This window comes from Acomys minous (genome assembly GCF_964271855.1).
Source record: "Acomys minous genome assembly, chromosome: 7".
NCBI classification, from domain to species: Eukaryota; Metazoa; Chordata; class Mammalia; order Rodentia; family Muridae; genus Acomys; species Acomys minous.
Window position 1 is genome coordinate 70,074,416 of NC_140488.1, and position 25,035 is coordinate 70,099,450.

Genomic DNA, 25,035 nt, shown 5'->3' on the forward strand with positions numbered 1-25,035 from the left:
TATAACTTTGGTTTGGTTTGGTTCAAGCATGTGCTTGCTTCAAATTCATGATCATCCTGGTCACTGGCCTGGCTGCAAGAAAATACTGTAACAGGGCCCCCCTAGACCTTAGTAGACCCCTAAATCTTAGCACAACTGACTCCATGATAGGAGTACCATTCAGGCCATAAAATTCAGCACCTGCCAAAGTGAAAGCAAAGGCCTAATCCATTAAAGCCCAAGGTTCTGGAAAGTCTCTAGATGTACTAACCTTGCTTATGGGCTTCTGTAGTTCAGCTTCTGTTTAACTGTTCTTGTTAACGGAAATATGTCAACCCAGGACACGGTTTTGTGCTTAAAAGCTCACCCTGGGAAAGGCTGGGTGCTACATACACTAGGATTCTGAACACCCAGTGTAGTCGCTGGACAGCCAATAAAGACTTTCTATTGGCTTAAACCCATGCCTAAGCAGTCTTCTTCAGTGGATACCACACAACAATAAATAATGAAGAAGTAGAGACATTACTCCTGACTCCCCTTTTATTTTGTTTTCGTTTTTGTTTGTTTGTTTGTTTGTTTTTGAGACAGGCTGTCTCTGTGTAGTCCTGGTTGTTCTGGACTCACTCTGTAGACCAGGCTGGCCTTAAACTCACAGAGATCCACCTGCCTCTGACTCCCTGAGTGCTAGGATTAAAGGCGTGCGCCATCACACCCTGGTACATTACCCCCTTTTCCCAAATATGAAACTGTCACTGAAAGTATGGCTTGGCAAAGCTTGAGAGCCACACATGCAGGCCTTGGACTCATTTTCCAATGAAGAAGTCTCTACTCCTTCTCTCATAAGGAAGAAAATTTCAGCTCTTCAAACTAAATTAAAGCCTAATATATTTCTATCTTTAGTAGCAAAAGGGCATTTATTTTTATAATTTTTCTATTGTAATTTAAGGATTACTACTTCAGATTTGCTCAGAGAGAAATTATATAATAACTTTCAAATCTCTCTTGAAAAATAGAACTCAACATTTTCATTAAAAAATTAAAAATGTGGGGCTGGAGAGATGGCGCAGAGGTTAAGAGCACTGTCTGCTCTTCCAGAGGTCCTGAGTTCAATTCCCAGCAACCACATGTTGGTTCCCAACCATCTATAATGAGATCTGATGCCCTCTTCTGGTGTGCAGGTATACATGCAAGAGCTCTGTATACATAATTATAAATAAATAAATCTTTTAAAAAATAAGTAAATGCTTGGAACTCTAGTAATTTCATGTAGGAAATGAATTTCCCCATGTCCTGGCTAGTTAGCTAATACTAAACATATAAGAACACTTAATGCAAAGCCTGTGAAATTAGCAAGTATGGCATGAACCAGAGCACCATCCATTCCAAGCCCCAAACAAGAATAACAACAGCACTCTTCTATTAGTGATGGCAACAAGCAGTATGTCTTTCATAAAATTCATCATCATCATCATTGTATGTAAGTGAGAGACCAACAGAGACAGAGCGAGATGTTACAGAGTCAGTTCTCTCTTTCCACCTTTATGTGAGCTCCAAGGATCAATCACAGGTCAACATATTTTTGAGGAAAGTGCTCTTGCTGGTTGAGCCATCTTGATTGCTTTCACATTTATTTTTACTGATTAAGCCTTAATTATTTTTATTTTATGTGTATGGGTGGGTACCATGTCAGTGCAGTGCTCTCAGAGGCCAGAAGAGGGCGTCAGGTTCCTTGAAACTAGAGTTATAGACGGCTGTGAGCTACCATGTGGGTGCTGGGAACCAAACTTCTATCCTCTCAAAGAGAAGCAAGTGATCTCCACCAAATCATTTCTCCAGCCCCTACTTCATTCTTTTGTTTTGTTTTGTTTTTTCGAGACAGGGTCTCTCTGTGTAATAGCCTTGGCTGTCCTAGACTCACTTTGTAGACCAGGCTGGCATCGAACTCACAGAGATCCACTTGCGGCTGCCTCCCAAGTGCTAGGATTAAAGGCGTGTGCCACCACACCCAGCCTCCACTCCATTTTTACACCATCCACAGCCCACTTCTCAGACTGCTTCAGACATGCAGGATCATTTTGTTGCAACAAGTGTCCACCCCTTTCCTGAAGGGATACACAGATGCTTTGGGCAAAGCCCCGCTGGGTTTCTCTCTGGAGACTGCTGTTGTGGGTTCAAAGATGATGTTCTTCTGGCTGCTAGTAACAAGTGAGACCGCCTTCATGTTCAATGCAACTGATGTCCTCACACAAGGTCCCCAAAGGTTTTGTGCTTGCTTGAATGCTTTGTGATCTATCTTGAAAGTCGGAAAAAAACTTAAAGTCACTATGTAGCTCCGCGTGGCCTTGAACTCACAGAGACATGCCAGCCTCTGCTTCCAGAATGCTGAGATTAAAGGCGTGTACCACCATGCCCAGCTACATTTGCAGTTTAGACAGGGTCCACCAGTCTCTGCAGGACAAGAACAAACATACTATTCAGTTTCCTAGAAAATGCCTATTTCAAACACTCTCCAAAACTAAGTCAGTCCTTGTCGTTAACTATTTACCTTCCCTGTAAAGAAAGACTAACACTCGCCCTCTGCCAAAAAAGAGCCAGGCACGGTGGTGCACGCCTTTAAATCCCTTAACTCAGGAGGCAGAGGCAGAGGCAGGTGGATCTCTGAGAGTTCAAGGCTAGCCTGGTCTACAAAGTGAGTCCAGGATAGCCAGGGCTACACAGAGAAACCCTGTCTCAAAACAAAACAAAACAAAACAAAACAAAAACTTAGCCCCCTATGCATCTCAGTGCACTTTCTATTAGCCCTCAGGCACCATCGTATTCACAGCTTTGGAACCTTCATGTCCCATAGTTTCAAGGACTCTTGGGCCATTGACCAACAAACTGCCTAGTGATCTCAGTCTTTTTTTATGTTCTGTGAGATAAGTTAGTGTCATTAAGATAAATGTGGCATGTTAGTTATGTTAGCGCTTAGTCTATGTGTTGTTTTTCCTGCTGTGAAAGAATCAGTAAGAATGGGAAGAATCAGTAAGAATGAGAGGACAACAATGCTCTCCCCACCCCACCCCCAAAAATCTGTCCTTATGCCTGCTGAGATTATTTGAATACCATCTCTCTTCTGCTTGGCATGCAGGGAGGGCAGAGAGGAGAGCAAGCCTGGGGTGGAGGGGGCAATGGTGAAGTGGCCAGGTCAACCAGACAGGTGAAGATTGCACAAGACCAAGAGAGGAACACAGGCTTGCACGTCCCTTGCATTACCCAAGAGCTACTCCACCCCCAAGGAGGTGACAGAACATCAGGAAGGAATGGGTGTGGCCAGTTTCACTTACAGTAATTGCCCAGAAGCTGTAGAGTGTCAGGCTTCCAAAGTCCAGTTTGGACAATGGGTATATATATATTATTGGTGACCAACATGGTCCAAAACCTGGGACATCGTCCCCAATTATTTTCTTTATGTATAAAAACAGAAGAGAGTAAGGTGCATGCCCAAGATCTTAGAAAATGGGAGGCCACAAAAACGATCTTGAGTTCTAGGCCAGCCTGAGTTATACAAGAAGAATGTATTTCAAAAGGGGGTGGCACCACAATGTTTAAGTAGTAGAAAGGAATGGGGTTAACTATGATACCATGTATGTTGGCAGGTGAGTTAGGGTATATTGAGGTACACACCTGCTACCCCACTAGGAAAAAGTCTGTCCTTTAAGTCTCTTTCTCAACAAGCTGCTCCCAAAATCTTGTAATTTTGTGGATAAAGGGGTTGGGGACTAGAAATAAGCCAGCACTGGGTGAGGTGGTGCGCACCTTTAATCCCAGCACTCACAGAGGAGGCAGAGGCAGGTGGCTTGCTGTAAGTTTAGGGCCAGCCTGTTGTCCACGACAGTCAAGGCTACACAGAGAACTCCTGTCTGGAAAACTCAAAAAAAAAAAAAAAAAGAAAGAAAGAAAGAAAGAAAGAAAGAAAGAAAGAAAGAAAGCAAAAAGAAAGAAAGAAAAGTAAGCCAGCAACTTATGAGAACACTTTTCCTAGGGAAACAGTCTGAAACAGGCAGTTCAGTAGCAACCCCCCCCAACACCCACCCATAAACTGATCTGATTTAGACTCTTAAGGCCTTACATACAACCGGAATTTGTAGGACTTTCGTACAAAATACCTGCCGGTAAGACTCCCTGGCCCCTTTCCCTAACACCTGAGCCATGCCCCCTTTCAACTTTAAAGACATCCAATTGACAAGGGTTCTGAAACCTCAGAGCAGAAAACCAGTCCAAAGTCATAGTACTGGTATTGGAAACAACACAAAATGGACTTTTGACTGGAATCTGCGTTAAGGTTCCATTATAGTTTCTGTTGGCATGAGACTCCATAAATCAGGTTTTCCTCCAACTCAGACAGAGCACAAGCGTTTAGGAGAGGACTCGTAGAGATCTATCAGGTTTTGGAGAAGGGGCCTTGATTAACTAGCAGAGCAGTAATAATTGCAGAAGCTATTACCCAACCTAGTTGGGTAAAACAGACTGCATAGAAATGCCACCTCCAAAACAGCGAAAACAACAAAACAAAACAAAACAAAAACAGAAATGCCACCTCCAGACATCTTAAGATAGTTTTGGAAACTCCAATGGCTGTGAGTCTGGGGCCTCGGTCACAGACCAGAGTAGTGCAGGAGATAATTCCTTTTCTTTTCCTTACTTTACTTCTTGTTTTTATGCCCTTTATTGTTGCAGTGCTGTCTTTGTTTTGTTGTCTCTGTTGTTTGGGTTCTTAGCAGTATAGTGCTGTTTTGTGATACTATTCCTGGGGAGCCATGAACAAATGTCTACTCACTCCAGATGGGGAAGTGACCACAGACCGAAGTACAGATACCATCAAAATCCAGCTTGGTGAAGCAATGAGTTTTATTGGGGTTATTTACAAGAACTTGAGTGAGGGGGTCACTTACTATAGCAGTAATGAGTCAAAGACCACTGCATCATCAAAGTCCACCCAAGCTTGGATGATTACAAAAGCAGAGAACCTTGAACACACTGCACACCCTCAGGCCATTCAACAGGATGGAGAGTGTCCTTCCCAGGTGCCTCAGCCGGTCTGAGCCGGGTCTAGGCAGCTCAGATGGTCTGAGCATCTTCTAGGCAGCATGGCCACACTCTGCTTCTTCCAGGCAGCTGGCTTGTCTAAGGGTGTCACCCTGCAGTCTTCATTGTTAACACACATTTGGAGGAGGAAAGCACCTAGTCACGGGTCAGTTTCAAGGACTTGGGGAAACTATTTTGAGTTGTTTACGTCCTGTCTTCACAAGCTTCCCTGAAGGGTGGAATATTTCAATCTCTCCATAGAACATCCTATTGTTTTCCCTCCCTGTAACCATCAGTCTTAGGAAGTTTCCTTCCAAGATGGAAGGTTTCAATCTTAGAGGACACTGGTGTACAGCAAGTGTCCTCTCCCAGCACAGGAACTGATTTGGAGAAACTACTTGGGCAACAATCTCAAACACAGGTGACTTGTGTCCCAAGTCCCCTCCTAGTAAAATAGGAATCCCTTCCACGTATCCAATCCTGTAATAGTGGGACCCCGCTCATGAAAGTTTCCCAAGCGGTCTCTTGCGCTCGTTTAATGAACACTATCCAAACGGCCATGGGTCTTCCAGGTATAAGCAACCCCTGCCTCTGTCCCTGAAGAGGGTTTCACTTAGCCAGGCTCCGCTTACACATACTTTGGACAACATTATGCAGCTGGATTTGGGCTTGTAAGACTTTCAGTCAACAATAATTAGATTTTCTTTCTTCACAGTCTCATTGCCCAATGCATTTCTTATGCGAGCCCAGAAGAGTGGCTGCTGGTGAGCACTGTCTGGCCAAGTGATAAACGTCTGTTTGTTTATGAGTTTCCTGAGTCGATGGTAGCTAGACAGCCTATAGTTAGGAATCTCTTCAAGGAAGATCAAGATAATGACATCCTTGTGCTCGTAGAACATCTTCATGCTAGCCAGCTGGACTTCAAGTTGGCACCATTCACTGTGCAGGTAGTGGTTACTGACCACACACAATGTTTTCCGGCTTGTGTTAATAGCATTCTGGATGTTCTCGAAGATGTCGATGCCTGGTTCAAAGTCCCGTTGGTGAAGACAGAGCTTAAAAGTGGTCTGGTTGCCTTCTTCTAAGGCTGGAACAAGCTCTTCATATACCCATGCCTCATCAGTCGCTGAGAAAGAAACAAATGCATCATACAAGAACTTCTTATCCATTTTGTGCCACTTAGTGAAATACCAGGCCCTACATATGTACAAACCATACCACAGAGATGAAATCATCTTGGCACTGAACCAAGAGAAGACCATGGTGGTGAGGACCATACTGAAGGAACAGAAGAAGTAGACCTTTCCCAAGTCAAAATTACACATGGCATCATCAAAATCTACAAGTAAGCTCTGGCTGTCTGGCTGCTGACAGGGGTAGCTCCGGAGGAAGGGAATGTGGACATCCTGTGTGGTCGCTGACCAGTTCTTGAACCACAAATTGTCACAGGTGCACTGAAGTTTGTTCCCATAGACATCAAAATACATCAATGAGTTCAGATTCTCCAGAAGACTTTGATTAATGACCTTCAAGTTGTTGAATCTCAAAGAAAACACCTGGAGGCTCTGCAAGCTGGAGAACATACCAGGAACCAAAGACTCTAAGTTGTTACTTTCAAGGCGGAGGATCTTTAGCCTTTTGAGTTTTTGGAATAAGGAAGCATTTAAATAGAGACTTCGATCTCCATCTTTTGTTCCTGAGATATCCAACTTTATGAGATTTATCAGAGGGTCAAATTGGTAGTGGTCCAGGAATACTGAGGGGTTTTTTCCTAGGAGTAACTCCTGCAAATTACTCAACCCTTGGAAAAAGTTGCTCGGAACAACCTGAATCCCATGTTTTTGTCCTTCTAGGTTGAGGTGTTTCAGAGACTTGAGCATCATAAATGGAGGATATTGGAGGGTCTTCGTCGTTTCATATGTGATCTCATTAAAACCAAGTTTCAAAACTTGCAGCTTTTCAAGGCCCAAGAAATGGTGTGTTTGAAAATATGACAAGCTGTTGTACATCAGGTCAAGGTGATGGAGGCCACTGAGACCAGAAAATGTGTTCTGCTCCATAATTTCCAGGCGGTTGTGGGAAAGAATCAAAACCTGGAGTTTTTTCAGAGGTTGGAAAGTTCTACTGTTGAGAGTACGGATATTGTTGTCTCCAAGATCTAAGATCTCTAAATTTGGAAACTGAGTAAAGGAATGCCTATCAATTGTTACTATCCAGCACGCAGCTAAGTTGAGCTCCTTCAGGGAAAATAGCCCAGTGAAGGCCAGATTATTGAGTTCTGTGATGGGGTTTCTTGAAAGAAAGAGAGACTTCAAGCGCTTCAGAGGCGAAAATGCAAAATTGGGAAAGCTTTTAAACTTGTTGTGGCTCAGATCTAGGGTGGTCAGGTTCTGGAGGGAACCCCAGGTTTTGTTGCTGATGAAGGAAAGCTGGCACTTGTTCAGATTCAGTCTTTGAAGACTGGGCAGATCATGAAGCTCACTATCATTGAGACGAACCAAGTCACTGTTTTGGCCCAGGTCAAGGACCAAAAGCCTGGTACATGTTGCCAGATGCTTAATGCCCTCTGCATTGGTGACATTTTTCTGAAAAACCAGTGTCTCTAACATGGGTAATTTTCTGAGTAGGTGACAAACAGTTTTCATATTTAAGTGACCATTTCTAAGCTCCCGGTTACTAAGGTCCAGAACCCTTACATTCTGTAGATATTTGGCTGAAAGCATCTCCAATTTCACCAATGTTCCACTCAGATTCAAGCTCCTAAGTTGGGGCAGAGTTTCCAGATGCACATTCTGAATGGCGCCATGGCCATTCTGGGAAGCACTTAGAGTGGTCAGGTTAGGTAATGACAAAGCAGAGAAGTTTAACTCCATTAGCTTGTTCCCCTGAAAACTCAGGTCGGTCAGAGAAACCAAAGACATAGGGCTGTGTCCCAAGTAGATGATGCTGTTGTTAGTAAGATCAAGGTGGTTCAGACATGGAAGATGCTGAACTGCTTCAAGAATACCAGAAAGATCAGAGATGTTGTTTCGAGATAGGCTCAAGTATTTCAATTTGACTAGAGGAATAAAGGCATTTTTGTGAATATAGGTGATTTGATTATGGCTCAGGAGCAAGGTCTCAAGGTTAGACAGGCCCTCAAAGGAGTTATTCACCTTTTGAATCTTATTTTCGACTAAATTTAGAAGAGTCAAATTTTCCAGTCCCCTAAAGGCACCTTCATCGATCTTCCAAATTAAGTTCCACTCTAGTCTCAAGTCCACCAGAGCAGACAAGTTAGTGAAGCTCCAGGGAGGGAGGACTTGAATGTGGTTGTTCGTAAGGTTGAGGTGAGTAGTATATCCAGGCACATCACTAATGGCATCTGTCAAATTGATGATCTTCTTCCGAATACAGAACACATGGTGAATATCAAATTCATACTGTGTGCACTTATTGAACCCATATGTCTCTGCCAAAGACAGCAGAGAAAGCCCCACTAACATGGGCAGGAGCTGGAGAGAAGGCACGAGGCTTCCCCCACTCATCTTGACTGTCTAGGCATACAGGTTACAATTGGGTGAGCAAAAATTCCTTCTCATATACAATGTTCACATTGGAAGACATGGTCTTTACACATGGACTTTGCTGAAAAGAAAAACAAATGTTTTTAGTTTAAATTCCTCTTTCCTAATAAGTATTTTATAGCTGCTTCAAGGAAACAAAAATGTTCAACCCCAACATCAGCCTTATTTTCTTCCCCACGGGCAGGGTTTGTCTGTGTAACAGGCCTGGCTGTCCAGGAACTCAGTCGGTAGACCAGGCTGGCCTTGAACTCACAGAGATTTCTTTGCCTGTGTTCTGGGATAAAAGGCATGAGCCACTATGCCCAGGCCAACACCAACTTTCACAACCCACTTCCAGAGTATTCTCTGTGTTATCAAAAAAGGTTGCTGCTCTTTTTCTGCAACCAAAAATTTCAACATGCAGAGCCAGAGGAGGGCAACAGTGTGTGCCATTTAATGTATGACAATCAGGAAGTGGCCCCATCTTCCTCTTACATCTGTACAATAAAACATCCCCCCTGCTTCTCTTGTGGGCTGTTACCTGAAATACCATCACTGTGGAGGCATTGGATGGGCTGGGGGAATGCAATGTCATTTGTGATGCAAGTCACTGCTGCCTCAACGTGAATGAGGCCATATGATCAATTATTTCACCACAATTTGCATTTGATAGAAGGAGAGGGGAACCAGTAAGCTTCATACTTGAGCTGAGATAGGAGAGGAAAAGGAGAAGAGTGGCATTGGGCAGGAGGAACAGTGAGCTTTGAGTTAACAATATAATTTGAGCAAGATGCCCTGACTAGTGAGGTACGCCTTTAATCCCAGCACTCGGGAGGCAGAGGCAGGTGGATCTCTGTGAATTCAAGGCCAGCCTGGTCTACAAAGTGAGTCCAGGACAGCCAGGACTACACAAAGAAACCCTGTCTCGAAAAACAACAAAACAAAACAAAAATCTGTCTAAATATTTGGTAGCTTTTCTTCCAGTGACATGACTGTTTATCTCTGTTCTTCATTTTCTTTCTTTTCTTTTTTTAATGCTTTGTGAACATTCTTGTATATGCATTGTCTATTAATCCTTTGTTAATGTCAATGATTTATATCCCCTGCAATCTATAATTTAACATTGTTTATCAACTCCTTTGTTGACAGACAAACATCAGTAACAATATGGTGTGGTGGTTAGTTTAATTGTTAATCTGAAATAGTGTAGACTCGTACAAGACAAGTCTCAGAGAAAGACCATCTAAGTCAGATTAACCTGGGCAGATTGTCTTAATTACATTAATTGATATGGGAAGACCTGACCTAAAAGTGGGTGGCACTATTCCCCTGGGTTGGCTCAGAATCCTGTAAGAATAGAGAAAGCAGGCTGAAAAGCATTCATTCTCTGCTCCTGACAGTGGATATAATGTGACCAGATGCTTGAAGATCCTGCAGCCTTTATTTCCCTGCAATGAAGGGCTACATGTGAAAATAGGCTCTGTGAGATGCTGCTTTGTGTGTGGGGAGGGTCTCTGCTAACACTAAGAAATGGCAGAGTAACGACCCACATGAAGCAAGAAGAAAATCCGATTCACCGTGTCTTAGTTACCCAGAGCTGGTTAAAATGTCTAAAGTCTGATACTGGGCAGTTTATTTTAGGCATATTTGAGTACAGCACAACTTTGGGGGGAAACTTGATAATTAACTCAATCCCATTTGTACAACAAATCTTAAGCCATGTTTCCATTGAAGTTCTTTACAAAGTGCATATGGCCTCTTCCATAACGTTGGGTTCTTCTGTTGACTCAGAACTAACACTCAAGATAAGGGTCTGGGGTGAATGACTGAGATATAAATAAAAGTCTGTGGGAGTGAGCAGTGGCCTGGCCCTGCAGATAGCGCAGAGGTTACTTAGGCTCTTATAATGTACAAGTGACGGTTTCCATAAGGATGTGTTTGACCGACTGAGAAACAACACTCTGGGGCGGGGGGCGGGTGAGAGATGGCTTAACCGGTAAAGGCTAGGCTCACAACCAAAAACAGTGCTCTAGGGAGGAAGAGTCTAGGGTGAACAAGCACAATAATCTGGGGGGATTCAGGCATGGCTTGACCCCATAGATAGCACAAAGCATGAGGCTACAATCCACATCTATTCCCAGCTTTCTGGGTGGTAAGATGCTTACCTCGCTGAGGAGACATCTCTCTGTGTTTAACATTGCTGTCTTTCCTAGTGCTAATCTGTGAGCACAAGGACCCCATGCCCTCTGCACTGTTTCCTGTGCTGTCTCCTGGAAGTGGTTAGGTCTTTTTATTTCAAGGACTCTTCGTTTCCTCTTATTTTATATTCTGATAGAGCAAGAGTATCTGACTTTTCATTGGTGCTGAGCATAAATTTAACAAGCTTTCTGAATTCTCTTAGTTTTAAAAATATGAATGTTGGTTGTATTAGATTTTTAAATTAGTTGTTTGTTTTGCTTTTTGTTTTCTTGCTTTTGCTTTTATCTCCCTCCCTGTGCCCCCCACCACCTGGGGCCAATGTATCATTGTGTGTCCCTGGCTGTCCTAGAACTCATTATGTAGACCAACCTGACCTCAAACTTGAACTCACAGAGGTCTATCTGCCTCTGCTGCCCAAGTGCTGGAACAAAAGGTGTTACCACTACATGTATTATATTTTTATCTGTTAACAATTATGCTTCCAGCAAGTAATGGAAATTACACTTTCCTTTTTCAAAGACTTATTTGTTTTATGTATACAGTGTTCTGTTTTCACGCATGTCAGGACTCAGATCCCATTACAAATGGTTGTGAACCACCACGTGGTTGCTGGGAATTGAACTCAGGACCTCTGGAATAGCAGCCAGTGCTCTTAACCGCTGAGCCATCTCTCCAGTCCTACACTTTCTTTTTTAACTTCTCTCATTTTCTATGCTTTTCTTTTATATTGATTCCCTAAAACTGATCACAGCCTCTATCATTATATTAAATTATAGTAGTGATAGAGCATGTCTTTTGTCAGTGAGATGGCATTACAAATACAAGTCATGTTGAGAACAATATAAACTTCAAGAAATGAGCCCATTTCCAAATATTTTCATGAAAATTTTCTCTTGATTGGTTCTTTTGATTCAGCAAGTTAATCTCAAGATCCTCGCAATGATCAATTCCAAATAAACCACAGTAGATGTACTGAACTCCATGCAGAGGAGAAGGAGTTGGTTGCGTCTTCCTGTCACATGTATGTCCACCTCCTGTTAAGTCTGAAAATAAAATAAGCTGAGTACTAAACAAAAACAAAAACAAATACAAGTCATGAAATTTTTCTCCTATTCCTAAATTTTGAAGGTGTGTGTGTGTGTGTGTGTGTGTGTGTGTGTGTGTGTGTGTGTGTGTGTGTAGGGGTGTGGCTGTTTTGTGGAGGACAGAGAAGGGTCCCAGATTCCTTAGATCTGCTGTTATAGCTGGTTTTGAGCTACTAGACATTGGTGCTTGGAACTGAGTGTGGAGTTCTGTTCTCACCTTCTATTTTTTTGGATCAAATTCAAATGGATTGTCAGGCTAGCCATCACATGGGCCTTATTCCTAATTTTGAGAGGATGGATATAGCTGACTTTGACCAGAACAGAAAAGAAGGACATGGAAATAGGGCCATCTATCAATGGAGTGGGTATGGTATAACGAAGTCTATGGTGCGTAGAAGAAGCAATGTTCTAATGATTGTGTTCACTTTAGTTTAATATCCGTGGGAGGCAAAAATGGTTTAGCTAGCTGGGCATGGTGGCTCACACCTTTAGTCCCAGCATTCAGGGGGCAGAGGCAAGTGGATCACTGAGTTCGAGGCCAGCCCAGGACAGCCAAGATAACATAGAGAAATCCTGTCTCAAAGAAAGAAAGGAAAAAAGAAAGAAAGAAAGAAAGAAAGAAAGAAAGAAAGAAAGAAAGAAAGAGGCAAGCAAAATGGTTTAGATATTCAGGACTCCACTTGGCTTGGGCTAAACATACATTTGTCTGCAAGTAATGGGCCTAGCAACCTAGGCCCCTCCACCTGCACCAAAGCATATGCACACTCAACTTTAAGCAATGGAAATGTGTTACTCCCTTTAGCAATCTCTTAATAATGCTGTTTCTAGTCAAGCGTGTCCCAGAATACATCCTTAAAACAGGGCCTGGACCAATTTGAGATGCATGCAAGGCATGCAGCAAGGCAATCTGTGTCCTTGGAATGAATTTTCAAGACAGATCCTCTGCTTACCATCTTCTGCTTACACATGGCTGGTCATACATATGGTTAAAATCAGATGTATCACAGGAAATTCCGTGTGCAGTGAACAAAGACTTACATAATCCAATCCTTCCACTCAAAATAGAATCATTTGTGGTAAATCCATATTAATCAAACTCCTCCTCCTAGACTTCATGAAGAAAGACCCCAGACAATAATCAGGAGCCCTTGAATACTCTAAGTCAAGGGAACCGCTGTTCATTTGCAGCGTATCTAATCCGTGTTATCATTTTGTTTTTAGACCTGGCTTCCTTGCCACCCTGCAGTCCATGTGTACTTTTACAATCATATGAGGGAGTCAACAAGCATCTGGAAATCCCTGCACCAGAGAGCAGGCACCAGACTGAGCTGAATAAATTAACTCAGGGGTAGAGAACAGAAGCTTACAGCATTGCTGTTGCTGTAATTGTTGAGAAAAGGACCCACTCTGGCACCCAGGCTGTCCTGGAACTCGCTGTGTGTACCCCGGCTGCCTCATGGTAACCCTCCTGCCTCTGTCTCCTCAGTGATGGAATTAAAACCATGCAGCACTATGCCCAGCTTTTAAGGCATTTGTATCTTTTAAAGGAACATGAATGAAATGGAACAAAAAGGAGAGATCGTCTATAAAAGTGAATGCAAGAAAAGGAGAAACGGGCATGGAGCCAGGTATTAGAGCAAGATGACCCTAGCCCTGAGCCCCAACACTCTCCCCAAACCAAAGAACTTAACTGCAATATAATGCCAGAACTCAGGAGCTGGTGCAGGTAACCATTTGGCTGAGGAACCTGAGACTCACCCGGGCAACTCAGAAAGAAAGAAAAAAGGGTAAGAAATCAAGAGGGCCAGGGAGGGGGAGAGGAGAGAGAAGGGGTGGAAGAAATGGAGAAGAAAGAGAAAGTGGTAAATCCATACTGCATAGATGTGGCTAGAGGAAACTGGGTGGAGCAAGATGACATCATGAGCTTAATATGTTCTTTCTTCTCAGAGATGTCAAAGGACAGTGATACAAGCCCTCAAATCTACCACAGTTGGCTAAAAGAGTATTGGAGATAAAGGACACCAGGCATGAAGTAGTCTAAGGGTAAACCTGAAAACTGATCCAAACATGTAAATATCTATCCTTCGAGGGACAGAGCGGGGATCATCACTTGTTGTCCTGGGGAGGACTGGTAGAGGAAAGTAGGAGCAGACAGAGCAAAAGCAAGTGCTGGAAGCTAAGGCCTGATAGCAACACAAAGAACTCTTAAAGGCATGGAACTGAGCCTGGTGTGATGGCGCACGCCTTTAATCCCAGCACTCAGGAGGCAAAGGCAGGCGGATCTCTATGAGTTCGAGGCCAGCCTGGTCTACAAAGCGAGTTCCAGGACACCCAAGAGAACATAGAGAAACCCTGTCTCAAAAAACCACAATGAATAAATATATATGTCTTCAAATGGGTGGTTGCAAGCCACTACAAAGCTACTGCAGAACACTAAAGCTTCGTTTCTCTAAATACTTAGGGTTTGGCCGCTACTACTCAATTAAGGAGCAAAATAAACATGAGAAATGGGGGAGAATAAACAAATAGAACATTGAGCTAGCTTGTTCACAGGGTAAACAGAAAGGCAGGTGTTTTTGGTCTCAGCCCACAGATTCTATTATTGATTCTGCTTAGCTTGCCAAACTACTGTTTGTATGTCTTTGGTATGCACTGGCCTTTAGACAGCCACTCTTTTCTGCTCCAGACTGGGATGCAACTGCTTTTATGTGCAATAGGCTTCTAGACCTGCTTATCAAATCCACACAGAAAGGGAGGAGCTTGCTTCTCCAGCCTCCAGAGTCCAGTCACAGAAAATGCTGCTCTGGTTTATAAGGCTCCCACAGCAAACACTGCAAAACCAAGATATCCTTCCATACAGTAGTTCAATCAAGCCTTAAAAAATATTCAGTTTGCCAGGCATGATGGTGCACACCTTTAATCTCAGCAGTCGGGACAGAGAAACCCTGTCTCGAAACACTCATAAAAAAGAAATCTAGACATCTCCAAATCAGGAATTTAAATCAAATTAGGAATTTAAAACTAATGTTTGTGCTTCTGTGATGAAATTAAAGAAGTGGTTCTGGGTCAAGCATGGTGGCACACGCCTGTAATTCCAGCACTTGCGAGGCAGAGGCTTGCGGATCTCTGTGAGTTCGAGGTCAGCCTTGTCTTCAGAGTGAGTCCAGGACAGCCAGGGCTACACAGAGAAACCCTGTCTCAGAAAACAAAACAACAACAACAAAATTCAGTTCCGTGCTTGCATATAGAAGACTGGGCCTGCAATTTGTACTCAAATTTCAGATATTGAAATCTGTTTCTCTTTTTAAAAATATTTTTATTAATTTATTCATATTACATCTCAATTGTTATCCCATCCCTTGTATCCTCCCATTCCTCCCTCCCTCCCATTTTCCCCTTACTCCCCTCCCTGGAATCTGTTTCTCTTAAAGCCTCAAAATTTCACCTCAGCACAGGAATTTTTATAGAAGGAACAAGAACTCCCATTTACTTACTGCTGCTTTGTTTATATTTTGTGTGTGTGGTGGGCATACCTGTTTGTATGAGTGTGTACACCTGTGCACATGTACATACATGTGTGTGGAGGCCAGAGGTTGATCTTTGCTATCTTTCAGTTTTGAGGAGGGCTGGCTGGCCAGTGAGTTTCAGGGATCCGTCTGTCTCTGTCCCCTTACTGTACTCCACATTTCATGTGGGTTCTGGGGAATTGAACTCAGGACCTCACGGCTTGTCATCTCCCCAGCCGCCAGTCTACTTAAAAAAAAAAAAGATTTATCTGTATGAGTGTTTTGCCTGCATACATGTGTGTATCATGTCCATGCCTGGAACTGGAGCTACAGAAAGTTGTGAGCTAAAGTGTGGCTCCTAGGAGCTGCACCTGGAAGAGCAGCCAGCCACTGCTCTTAACTGCTGAACCATCTCTCCAGCACCTCAGTCCTAGTTTTTTTTTTTTTTTACATGAAGCATTGGTAAATAATACAAAGAGATGCCACTAAACCTTGAATCTTGAATGTCCCTCAAAGGTCCATATAAAAAAGGCTGAGTCTCCACTTATGGTACTTCCGAGAGGTGGTAGGACCTCTAGCAGGTAGAGCCTAGTTGGAAGAGAGGCATGCCATTGAAGAGACTAGTGAGACCCACACCCCTATGTCTTTCTCTTTTTTGCTCTAGCCACAAAGAAAACAGCTTTGTTGCACCATATACCTACTCCCACAATGTGCTGCCTCAGTAGTAACAGAGCAAAAGGTCATGAACTGAAACCTCTTCACCTGGATTACAATAATAGAAATGGACTGACACAGATGCTTGTACACTTGGCCTGTTTTTCCTTCCATGGTTTCATCAAGCACCATTATAGTGCAGCATCATGACACTGATGTAGCCATGTAGCCACTGAGCTTCCTCAGCTCTCCCTGAGCTTACTTGTATTTGTGTCTATCACATTCAGATTACGTTTGCATATCCACCATCACATTCAAGGTACAGGACGGGTGTGACACCACAAATAACTTCAATTTCGTTTTTTGCTTCTACAAACGTTTGTAATTTTAAGAATCTTATACAAATGGAATTAGGAAACATGACATTTAGAGATTGATTTTTTCCCCTTAGAAGTTGTCTTTTTCTTCTTTCTTTCTTTTCTCTTCTTTCTTCCTTTTTTGTTTGTTTGTTTCTTTCATTTTTCGATACAGGGTTTCTCTGTGTAGCCTTGGCTATCCAGGACTTACTTTGTAGACCAGGCTGGCCTCGAATTTGCTGAGATCCACCTGCCCCTGCTTCCTCAAGTGCTGGGGTTACAGCATGCATCACCACCGCCCAGCTGAGAGGTTTTTTTTTTTTTTTTTTAAATAGCACATAATTCCTTAAAGATTGATCCAGGGCCGGGTGTAGTGGTGCACGCCTTTAATCCCAGCACTCAGGAAGCAGAGGCAGGTGGGTCTCTGTGAGTTCCAGGCCAACCTGGTCTACAAGATTAGTCCAGGACAGCCAGGGCTACACAGAGAAACCCTGTTTTAAAAAAAAGCAAACAAACAATAAACAATAAACTCACAACAACTGTGGCTGCCAGTATAAGAACTGTGCAAGAGCAAGCTAGTCAATACTCCAGCATGAATTCAAAAGGATATCTGAGGATCTAGTCAGAGCTGATAGGGTCTGCAGAAGGGAGACTCAATTTACTTTAAGGGCGTGGCCTTGGTTGGTTGACAGCAATTCAGAGGATGGTCACACTTGGGAGTATATGGCCAGCCTAAATTGGATTTATTGGATTATCTTTTTAAAGGATGATATGATGATGTGAAGGAGTGGGGAGATGGGTACCGACTCTGAGCTACATGAGAACCTACCTCAAATATCCAAAACAGTAGGACCAGGGAGATGGCTAAGTGCCTTAAGGATGCTTGCTGCCAAGTCTGATCTGAGTTCAATCCCTGGACCCATATTGTAGAAAGAGTGAATTAACTCCAGCAAGTTGTCTTCTGACCTCCACACGTGTGTCCTGATGCATGAGTTATAGACACACATAGAGAGATGCACACAAGAAATAAATGAATGGAGCAAAGGAAAAAAAATGACAGCTCCATCATCAGTAACTGTTAACTCAGTGAAAAAGCTTGCTATGGGCATGGACCCACACAGGTCCTAGATAGCCCAAAGGCAGTTTCATGTGTGAATGCTAAAGAGAGTTTCCCACAGAAAAATGGAAGTGGGCTGAGGCACCTAGGTCAACAGAGCAGCAGAGGAAGCACTGGTCTTCGTCGTGGGAGGGCTGGAAATCTGCTTCACAGTGCTCTGGGGTGAGAGGCAGCTGCAAGTTCCTAAGCCATTTTTAGCAAAACCCAAGGAGCGGGGCTGCTCATGTGAAGGGAACTGAGGGTGGGCGTGGACTGGGCCGTGGGGTTGAGGGTGTGTACAGACTGGACAGTGGAGCTGAAGCTCACCAAGGCCAGGAAGATTTGGCCTTCGTGGACTGTACACCAAGCTGATCTAGATAGAAAACAGCAGTTTTGCAGCCAGACAGTGGCGGCGCACGCCTTTAGTCCCAGCACTCGGGAGGCAGAGACAGGTGGATCTCTGTAATTTCAAGGCCAGCCTGGTCTACAGAGTGAGTCCAGGATAGCCAGGACTACACAGAGAAACCCTGTCTCGAAAAACAGAAAAACAAAACAAACGAAAACAGCAGTTTCCTTTGTTCCAGTCACTAGGGATTTTTCAGAGCAGATGTGGCTTGGGGCACTGTCCCTTTCCCATACTAGAAGCTGGCTTGATCAGCTGTTTTTATTTGAGAACATAAAGAAAGAGTGCAAGGGCAAACCGGGCAGTGGTGGCACACGCCTTTAATCTCAGCACTCAGGGAGGCAGAGGCAGGCAGATCATTGTGAGTTCGAGGCCAGCCTGGTCTACAAAGTGAGTCCAGGACAGCCAAGGCTACACAGAGAGACCCTTTCTTGAAAAACCAAACCAAACAAACAAAAAAAGAGTGCAAGGGCAATTCAGGCAGAGCAGGGCCATAATCCACCACTGGCCTTGACCGACATAGGTGAACTTGGAAAACCCAGTTTGAGAAAGACAAATTGTGAAATTTCAACAAAGAGGTGCCAAATATGACTGCCACAGTTAACTCCTTTTCTAACAGAGATGGAGATTTTCTGGGTCTGTGGTTTCCCCTATCCTGGGATTAAGCACTTGCTTGCCATAACCCTAGATATAAACACTGAGATTTCCTGCTAATCTGGCTTTAAAATCAACAGAAAGACGGGCCTGATGGCACAGGCCTGGAATCCTGGAAGCACCCAGTTGGCTGAGGCAGAAACCCAACAAGTCCAAAACCAGTCCTCAAAGTGAGTTTCAGGCCAGCTTGGGCTATAAGTGACACTGTGTCTCTAAAAACTCCAGGACCAGCCTGTTCTACAGAGTGAGTTCCAGGACAGCCAGGGCTACACACACAGAAACCCTGTCTTGAAAGATAGATAGATATATAGATATATAGATAGATAGATAGATAGACAGACAGACAGACAGACAGACAGAGACAAAAAGTAGAGAATCTCTAAAATCATGAAAATCTTGAAGCATGCCTTGGCCTAATATAAGCAGAGCAATTCTGACACTACGCAGCAAGGTCTGGGAGCCCACAACACTATATGGTCCTTAGTAGTCTTCTTGAATGGTCCCTCCTGGCCTGGATCTTGTAGCCTTTACTCATCAACTCAAGCCTTTTATTTAGGTTGTCTACAAATAGAAGTGAGCACACATTATGTAGGATAAATGTAAAAATGACAAATGCCAGTAAACACAGCGTCATTAGTACAACCCAGAGTCCTAAGACACACAGAGGATGATGAGAGAACTTCTTAGCTGGATCTGATGGTAGAGCCGTATGATCACAAGGACTCAGAGGATGACACAGCAGGACTAAGGTTAAGGCCTGCTACAGAGTAGATTCAAGGCCTGGGCAATTTAGTTAGACCAATCTTAAAAACAAACAAAAACAGTAGAAGAGTGTTGCCTGAAATGGGCAATCTCTAGTAGGGCACATATAAAAGATCATGTTATAAGCAAAAAGAAGGGGGGAAATGCCATCTGAAGGATGACTACACACAATTTACCAACCAAACCAAGACACTGAGTATGAAAAGAGCACGGGAAATAACAGGAACTAACAGAGATGGAATAGGTTGTAACATCTTGGTCACCCTCTACACAGGCTAAAAGATGACACAGTCTACCATCTATATTTTATTTATAGCTTATAAGTTAAAACAAGAACTACACAATTCTCCATTTGGAGGGGATAGAGCAAAAGTGGCTTGGAGACTGCCGGGCATGGTGGCACACTTCTTTAATCCCAGCACTCGGGAGGCAGAGGCAGGCAGATCTCTGTGAGTTCAAGGCCAGCCTGGTCTACAAAGTGAGTCCAGGACAGTCAGGGCTACACAGAGAAATCCTGTCTCGAAAAACAAAAAGAAAAAAAAATGTATATGAATTCATCAGCTAATTCATATGACACACATGTCCAGTGCCTACTTAGTTACTCTTCTAGGTGATGTGTAAAAGATTTTCCTTTCACTAGAGCAGTAAGTCCTAGTGAGGATATCTTGCAAGGGAAAGGCCCTGGAAAGCAAGACATAAGAATGACTATTGTATCCAGATTCATGCCTATCACCCAGCCATTCCATTCAACGGTTTCCTCCCTTGGCTCTCAACAATACACTGCTATGTATGATAAGCTATATAGCTGCTCTTCACATACAGTAATAAATATTATCTGTATATTGTGCACTAGTGTTTATCGTGCAAGATAGCGATTGCTATTCCAACCCTACGATACATGTGTCACACTCTTTACCTCATTTTATAGACAAATAATCTGAAGCTGGCCACAGCCATGCCAGTATCTCCCTGGGTGTTAAAGTTTGCCAGTCCTACATGGTAACTATGTGTGACTGAAAAGCAGTGATTTTTTTTAAAAAAAAAAATGCAGAAATGGGGACTGGAGAGACGGTTCAGTGGTCAAGAGTGCTTTCTGTTCTTGCAGAGGACCTGGGTTTGATTGCCAGGATCCATACAGCAGCTCAAAACCATCTCTAACTTCAGTTCCAAGGGATCTGATGTCATCTTCTCATCTCCAGCCAGCAGGCACACACATGGTGCACAGACATACACATCGGCAAAACATCCATAGACATAAAATTAAATAAATACAGAAAAGGGTTTTTTTTTTTTACTTTTTTTTTGGTTTTTTCAAGACAGGGTTTCTCTGTGTAGCCCTGGCTGTCCCTGGACTTGCTTCGTAGACCAGGCTGGCCTCAAACTCACAGCGATCCGCCTGCCTCTGCCTCCCCAGTGCTGGGATTAAAGATATGTGCCACCATCACCCGGCAGTTATGAAACTGTTAAAAATCAGTTTTGCATTTATATTTTGTTTCCTTTTCTTTCTTTATTTGTTTCTTTTCTTTTTTTTGGTTGGTTTTTCATTTTTCATTTTTGTTTCTTAAGACAGAGTCTCATGGACCCAGGCTAGCCTCAAACTCACTATACAGCTGAAACTGTTCTAAACCCCTGATCTGCCTGCCCCTATCTCCCAAGTGCTAGGATTGTCGGCATACGCCATCAAGTCTGGCCTTGCATTGGTTTTCTATCTCATTCTTTCATGCACTCTGCCTTTTTTCTCCAAAGCCATTCTTTCAAAAATATAATAATAAACCTTGGACCAATGAGATTTCTCAGTAGATAAAGACATTTGGGCCTGAAAAATGTGATTCCTGCAACATGTGGTAGAAAGAGAGGCCTGACTCCCACAAGTTGTACTCTGACTCTCACATGCGCACTGTGGCATGCACATGTGTACATGGCACACTCACAAACTGAAAAAAAAATCTGTTGGAGATGTGGGGATAAAAACAAGAATATAAGACCGGGCGTGGTGGCGCACGCCTTTAATCCCAGCACTCGGGAGGCAGAGGCAAGCGGATCGCTGTGAGTTCGAGGCCAGCCTGGCCTACAAAACAGGTCCAGGATAGCCAAGGCTACACAGAAAAAACTCTGTCTCAAAAAAACAAAACAAAACAAAACAAAACAAACAAACAAACAAAAAACAAGAATATAGGGCGGGCATGGTGGAATATGCTTTTAATCTCAGAGCTTCAGAGATAGAGGAAGGTGGATTTTTAGGAGACCAAGGTGAGTCTGATTGACTTAGTGGGTTCCAGGCCATCTAGGGATAAATAACAAAACTGTGTCTCATGGAAGAGAGAAGTAGGAGAGGAGAGTCTCTCAGTGTTTAGTTGTAGAGCCCAAGCTCGTAAAGACAAGGAGTAGGGCTGAGTTCCTCAACAGACACAATAGGTACAAGGCTCCTTTAAGATGTGTGTGTGTATGTGTGTGTGTGTGTGTGTGTGTGTGTGTGTGTGTGTGTGTGTGTGTGTGTGTAGCTGGGTGTGGTGGCGCATGCCTTTAATCCTAGCACTTGGGAGGCAGAGGCAGGTGGGTCGATGTGAGTTCGAGGCCAGCCTGGTCTACAAAGCAAGTCCAGGACAGCCAAAGATACACAGAGAAACCTTGTCAAAAACACACACACACACACACAAAAACAAAAAAACAACAAGATGCATGTGTGTGTGTGTGTGTGTGTGTGTGTGTGTGTGTGTGTGTGTGTGTTGCCAGAACTGAGCTTGAGTTCCAGGTTAAGCACCTAGTATGACTATCTAATATGTTTATGACCTCTTCTGGTGTGTGTACATGTTTGTATGCATGGTGTGGTTGGTGGGTGTGTGCTTTCACAGAGCCCCCAGAGACCAGAAGAGGGCATTGGATCCCCTGGAACTGGAGTTACAGGGGATTGTGTGTGCCCATGTGGATGCTGGGAGCTAAACCCAAGTCCTCAGAAAGAGCAACGTGTGCTCTTAACCACAGAGCCATCTCTCTAGTCCATTATTTACTTTAAAAAGTAAGGTAATAAGAGCTGGAGAGATGGCTCAGAGGTTAAGAGCACTGTCTGCTCTTCCAAAGGTCCTGAGTTCAATTCTCAGCAACCACATGGCGGCTCACAACCATCTATAATGAGGTCTGGTGCCCTCTTCTGGTGTGCAGATGTGCATGCAAACAGAACACTGTATATGTAATAAATAAATACATCTTTTTAAAAAAACAAACAAAACAAAAGTAAGGTAATAAGCTAGATGCTAAACCAGGTTTGGTAGCACTTGCCTTTAAGCCCAGGCAATGGCAGGTGGATCTCTATGTGTCCACAAAGCAAGCCCAGAATAGCCAGGACTACAAGAGAAACCCTGTCGCAAAAAAAAAAAAAAAAAGAAAAAAGAAAAAAGAAAAGAAAAGAAAAGAAAGAAAGAAAAAAAAAGAAAAAGAAAAAACCAAAAAGCTGGACAAGGTGGCGCGTGTTCTAGGAGGCAGATCTCTGTGAGTTTGAGGCCAGCCTAGTCTACAAACCAGTTCAGGACAGCCAGGGCTATACAGAGAAATCCTGTCTTGAAAAAAAAAGTGTGGTTAAAAATATACTCAGGTTGAAGGAAATGTTTTAATGGGAATGCTAAGACAATTGTCTGCATATTAGCAATTCCTAGTTTACATTAAGGCTCAGAGGCTATAGTACCTGTGTCATCAAGTCAGTTTTTGTTGTTGTTGTTGTTGTTTTATTCTGCGGATTGTTGTTTTTGCTGCTGCTGCTGTTTTTTGAGACAGGATGTCTCTACATAACCTTTGCTGTCCTGGAACTTACTATGTAGACCAGGCTGGCCTTGAACTCACAGATATCCTCCTACCTCAGTCTCCCAAATTCTGGGATTAAAGGCATGCGCCACAGCATCCACCAGTAATCCACTGTTTCTACAGAGCCTCCTCTTCCACATCTTTGTCCAAGGCTGAAGGCAAACTGCTTCATTATTCCCTTCTGTCCGGTGCATGGTTTTCCTTCTTTCGCAGTTATATATTCGTTATACATGGTACTGGGCTTCAGAAGGACTTAGAACACATTCACCCCCCCATGCCTCCCACCTTTGTTTTCTCACTCCTACCATTGGTGTTCACCTTCTGCTAGCCAGTTTCATTTTCCTTTCTTTTTTCTTTTTTCTTTCTTTTATTGTCTTTTTCTTTTTTTCTTTTTTTGGTTTTTCAAGATAGGGTTTCTCTGTGTAGACTTGGCTGTCCTGAACTCACTTTGTAGACCAGGCTGGACTCAAACTCACAGAGATCCACCTGCCTCTGCCTCCCGAGTGCTGGAATTAAAGGTGTGTGCTACCAGGCCCAGCTCACTTTTCCTTTCATGGTGTGTGTGTGTGTGTGTGTGTGTGTGTGAGAGAGAGAGAGAGAGAGAGAGAGAGAGAGAGAGAGAGAGAGAGAGAGAGAGAGAGAGAGAATTTTACGTATCTCTGTAAAATCTAAGGCCCATGAATAAGGAAAATTATGGTATTTTCTTTCTCAGTCCAACTGAGTTAATTCACTTAATATGATAATCTCCAGTTACATCCAATTTCCTGCAAACAGCACACTTGTATCCTTCTCTGTGGCTGAATAAAATCCCTAAACCTTAATATGTATGTGTAATGGGATTTGATCCAACCAACTGTTAATTCTAAACCTTTAAAGGAGAAAGAAATAGAAGGCGTCCAGACATCCCTGAGCTTCTCTGGTAAGCACAGACACCACCCTACCTGTGCTTTGATCCAACCCAGAGGCAGGTCCTGAGCTAGAAAACCACTTAATCCTAAAATTCCAACCTATAGCCCAAAGGGGATAGAAAGCTCCCAAATGCAGCATGGCCTCAAGTAAACTTGCTATGTCGCTTAGATTTTTGTGTCAACGTGAAAAAAAGGCTAAAGTCATTTGGGAAAGTGAGGGGAGGGGGGGGTTCTTGATTAAGAAAATTCCTCCAGGGCTGGAGAGATGGCTCAGAGGTTAAGAGCACTGTCTGTTCTTCCAAAGGTCCTGAGTTCAATTCCCAGCAACCACATGGTGGCTCACAACCATCTATAATGTGATCTAGTGCCCTCTTCTGGCAGGCAGAGCACTATATACATAATAAATAAATAAATCTTTTTTTTAAAAAAGAAGGAAAGACAATTCCTCCATCAGATTGGCCTGCAGGCAAGTCTGTAGGGCATTTTCTTGATTAATGATTGACACAGGAGGGCTCAGAGCACTGTAAGTGGTGCCACCCCTGGGCAGGTGGTCCTGGCACAAGCCTTTCATGCCAGCACTCAGGATGAGGAGGCAGGTAGATCTCTGTGAGTTCGAGGCCAGCCTGGTCTACAGAGCTAGTTCTAGGACAGCCAGGACTATATAAAGAAACCCTGTCTCAAAAAACAAAACAAACAAAGAAAAAGCAAACCATGAGGAGCAAGCCAGTAAGCAAGCAGCACTCTTCCATGCCCTCTGCTGTAGTGCCTGCCCTGAGTTCAAGTCCTGACTTCCCCTCATGATGGACTGTAAGTATAAACTGAAATAATCCCTTTCCACCCCAAGTTGCTTTTGGCAGCGGTGGTTTTATCACAGCGGTAGAAAGCAAACCAGGACACTTGCCCTCAAGGACAGGATGTATTTGTGATTCTCTATCCTGCCTGGGAAGTAAAATCCCCTAGGGATCTCTGGTCCCACTGCAGAGTCTGGATTCAAGACAAATGCCTGAATATATGCAGACAAGTCTG

General features: G+C 43.4%; 1 protein-coding gene across 2 annotated transcripts in view; it reads right to left on the reverse strand.

Moving 5' to 3' along the window:
- Positions 1–298: 298 nt before the first annotated feature.
- The window catches only part of LOC311602163 (toll-like receptor 13), a 28,364-nt gene continuing 3,627 nt past the window's right edge, over positions 299–25,035 (reverse strand). The window contains exon 2 of one of the 2 annotated variants that reach the window (XR_014780693.1): positions 299–2,427. Coding sequence is in view for 1 of the 2 variants with exons in the window: in XM_084789864.1 (XP_084645990.1) it covers positions 5,727–8,573 (2,847 nt within the window). In the remaining variant the exon portion in view is untranslated. Of the gene's footprint in view, positions 2,428–4,862; positions 8,674–25,035 lie in introns of those variants that run through there. The other variant, XM_084789864.1, reaches the window with a different exon arrangement.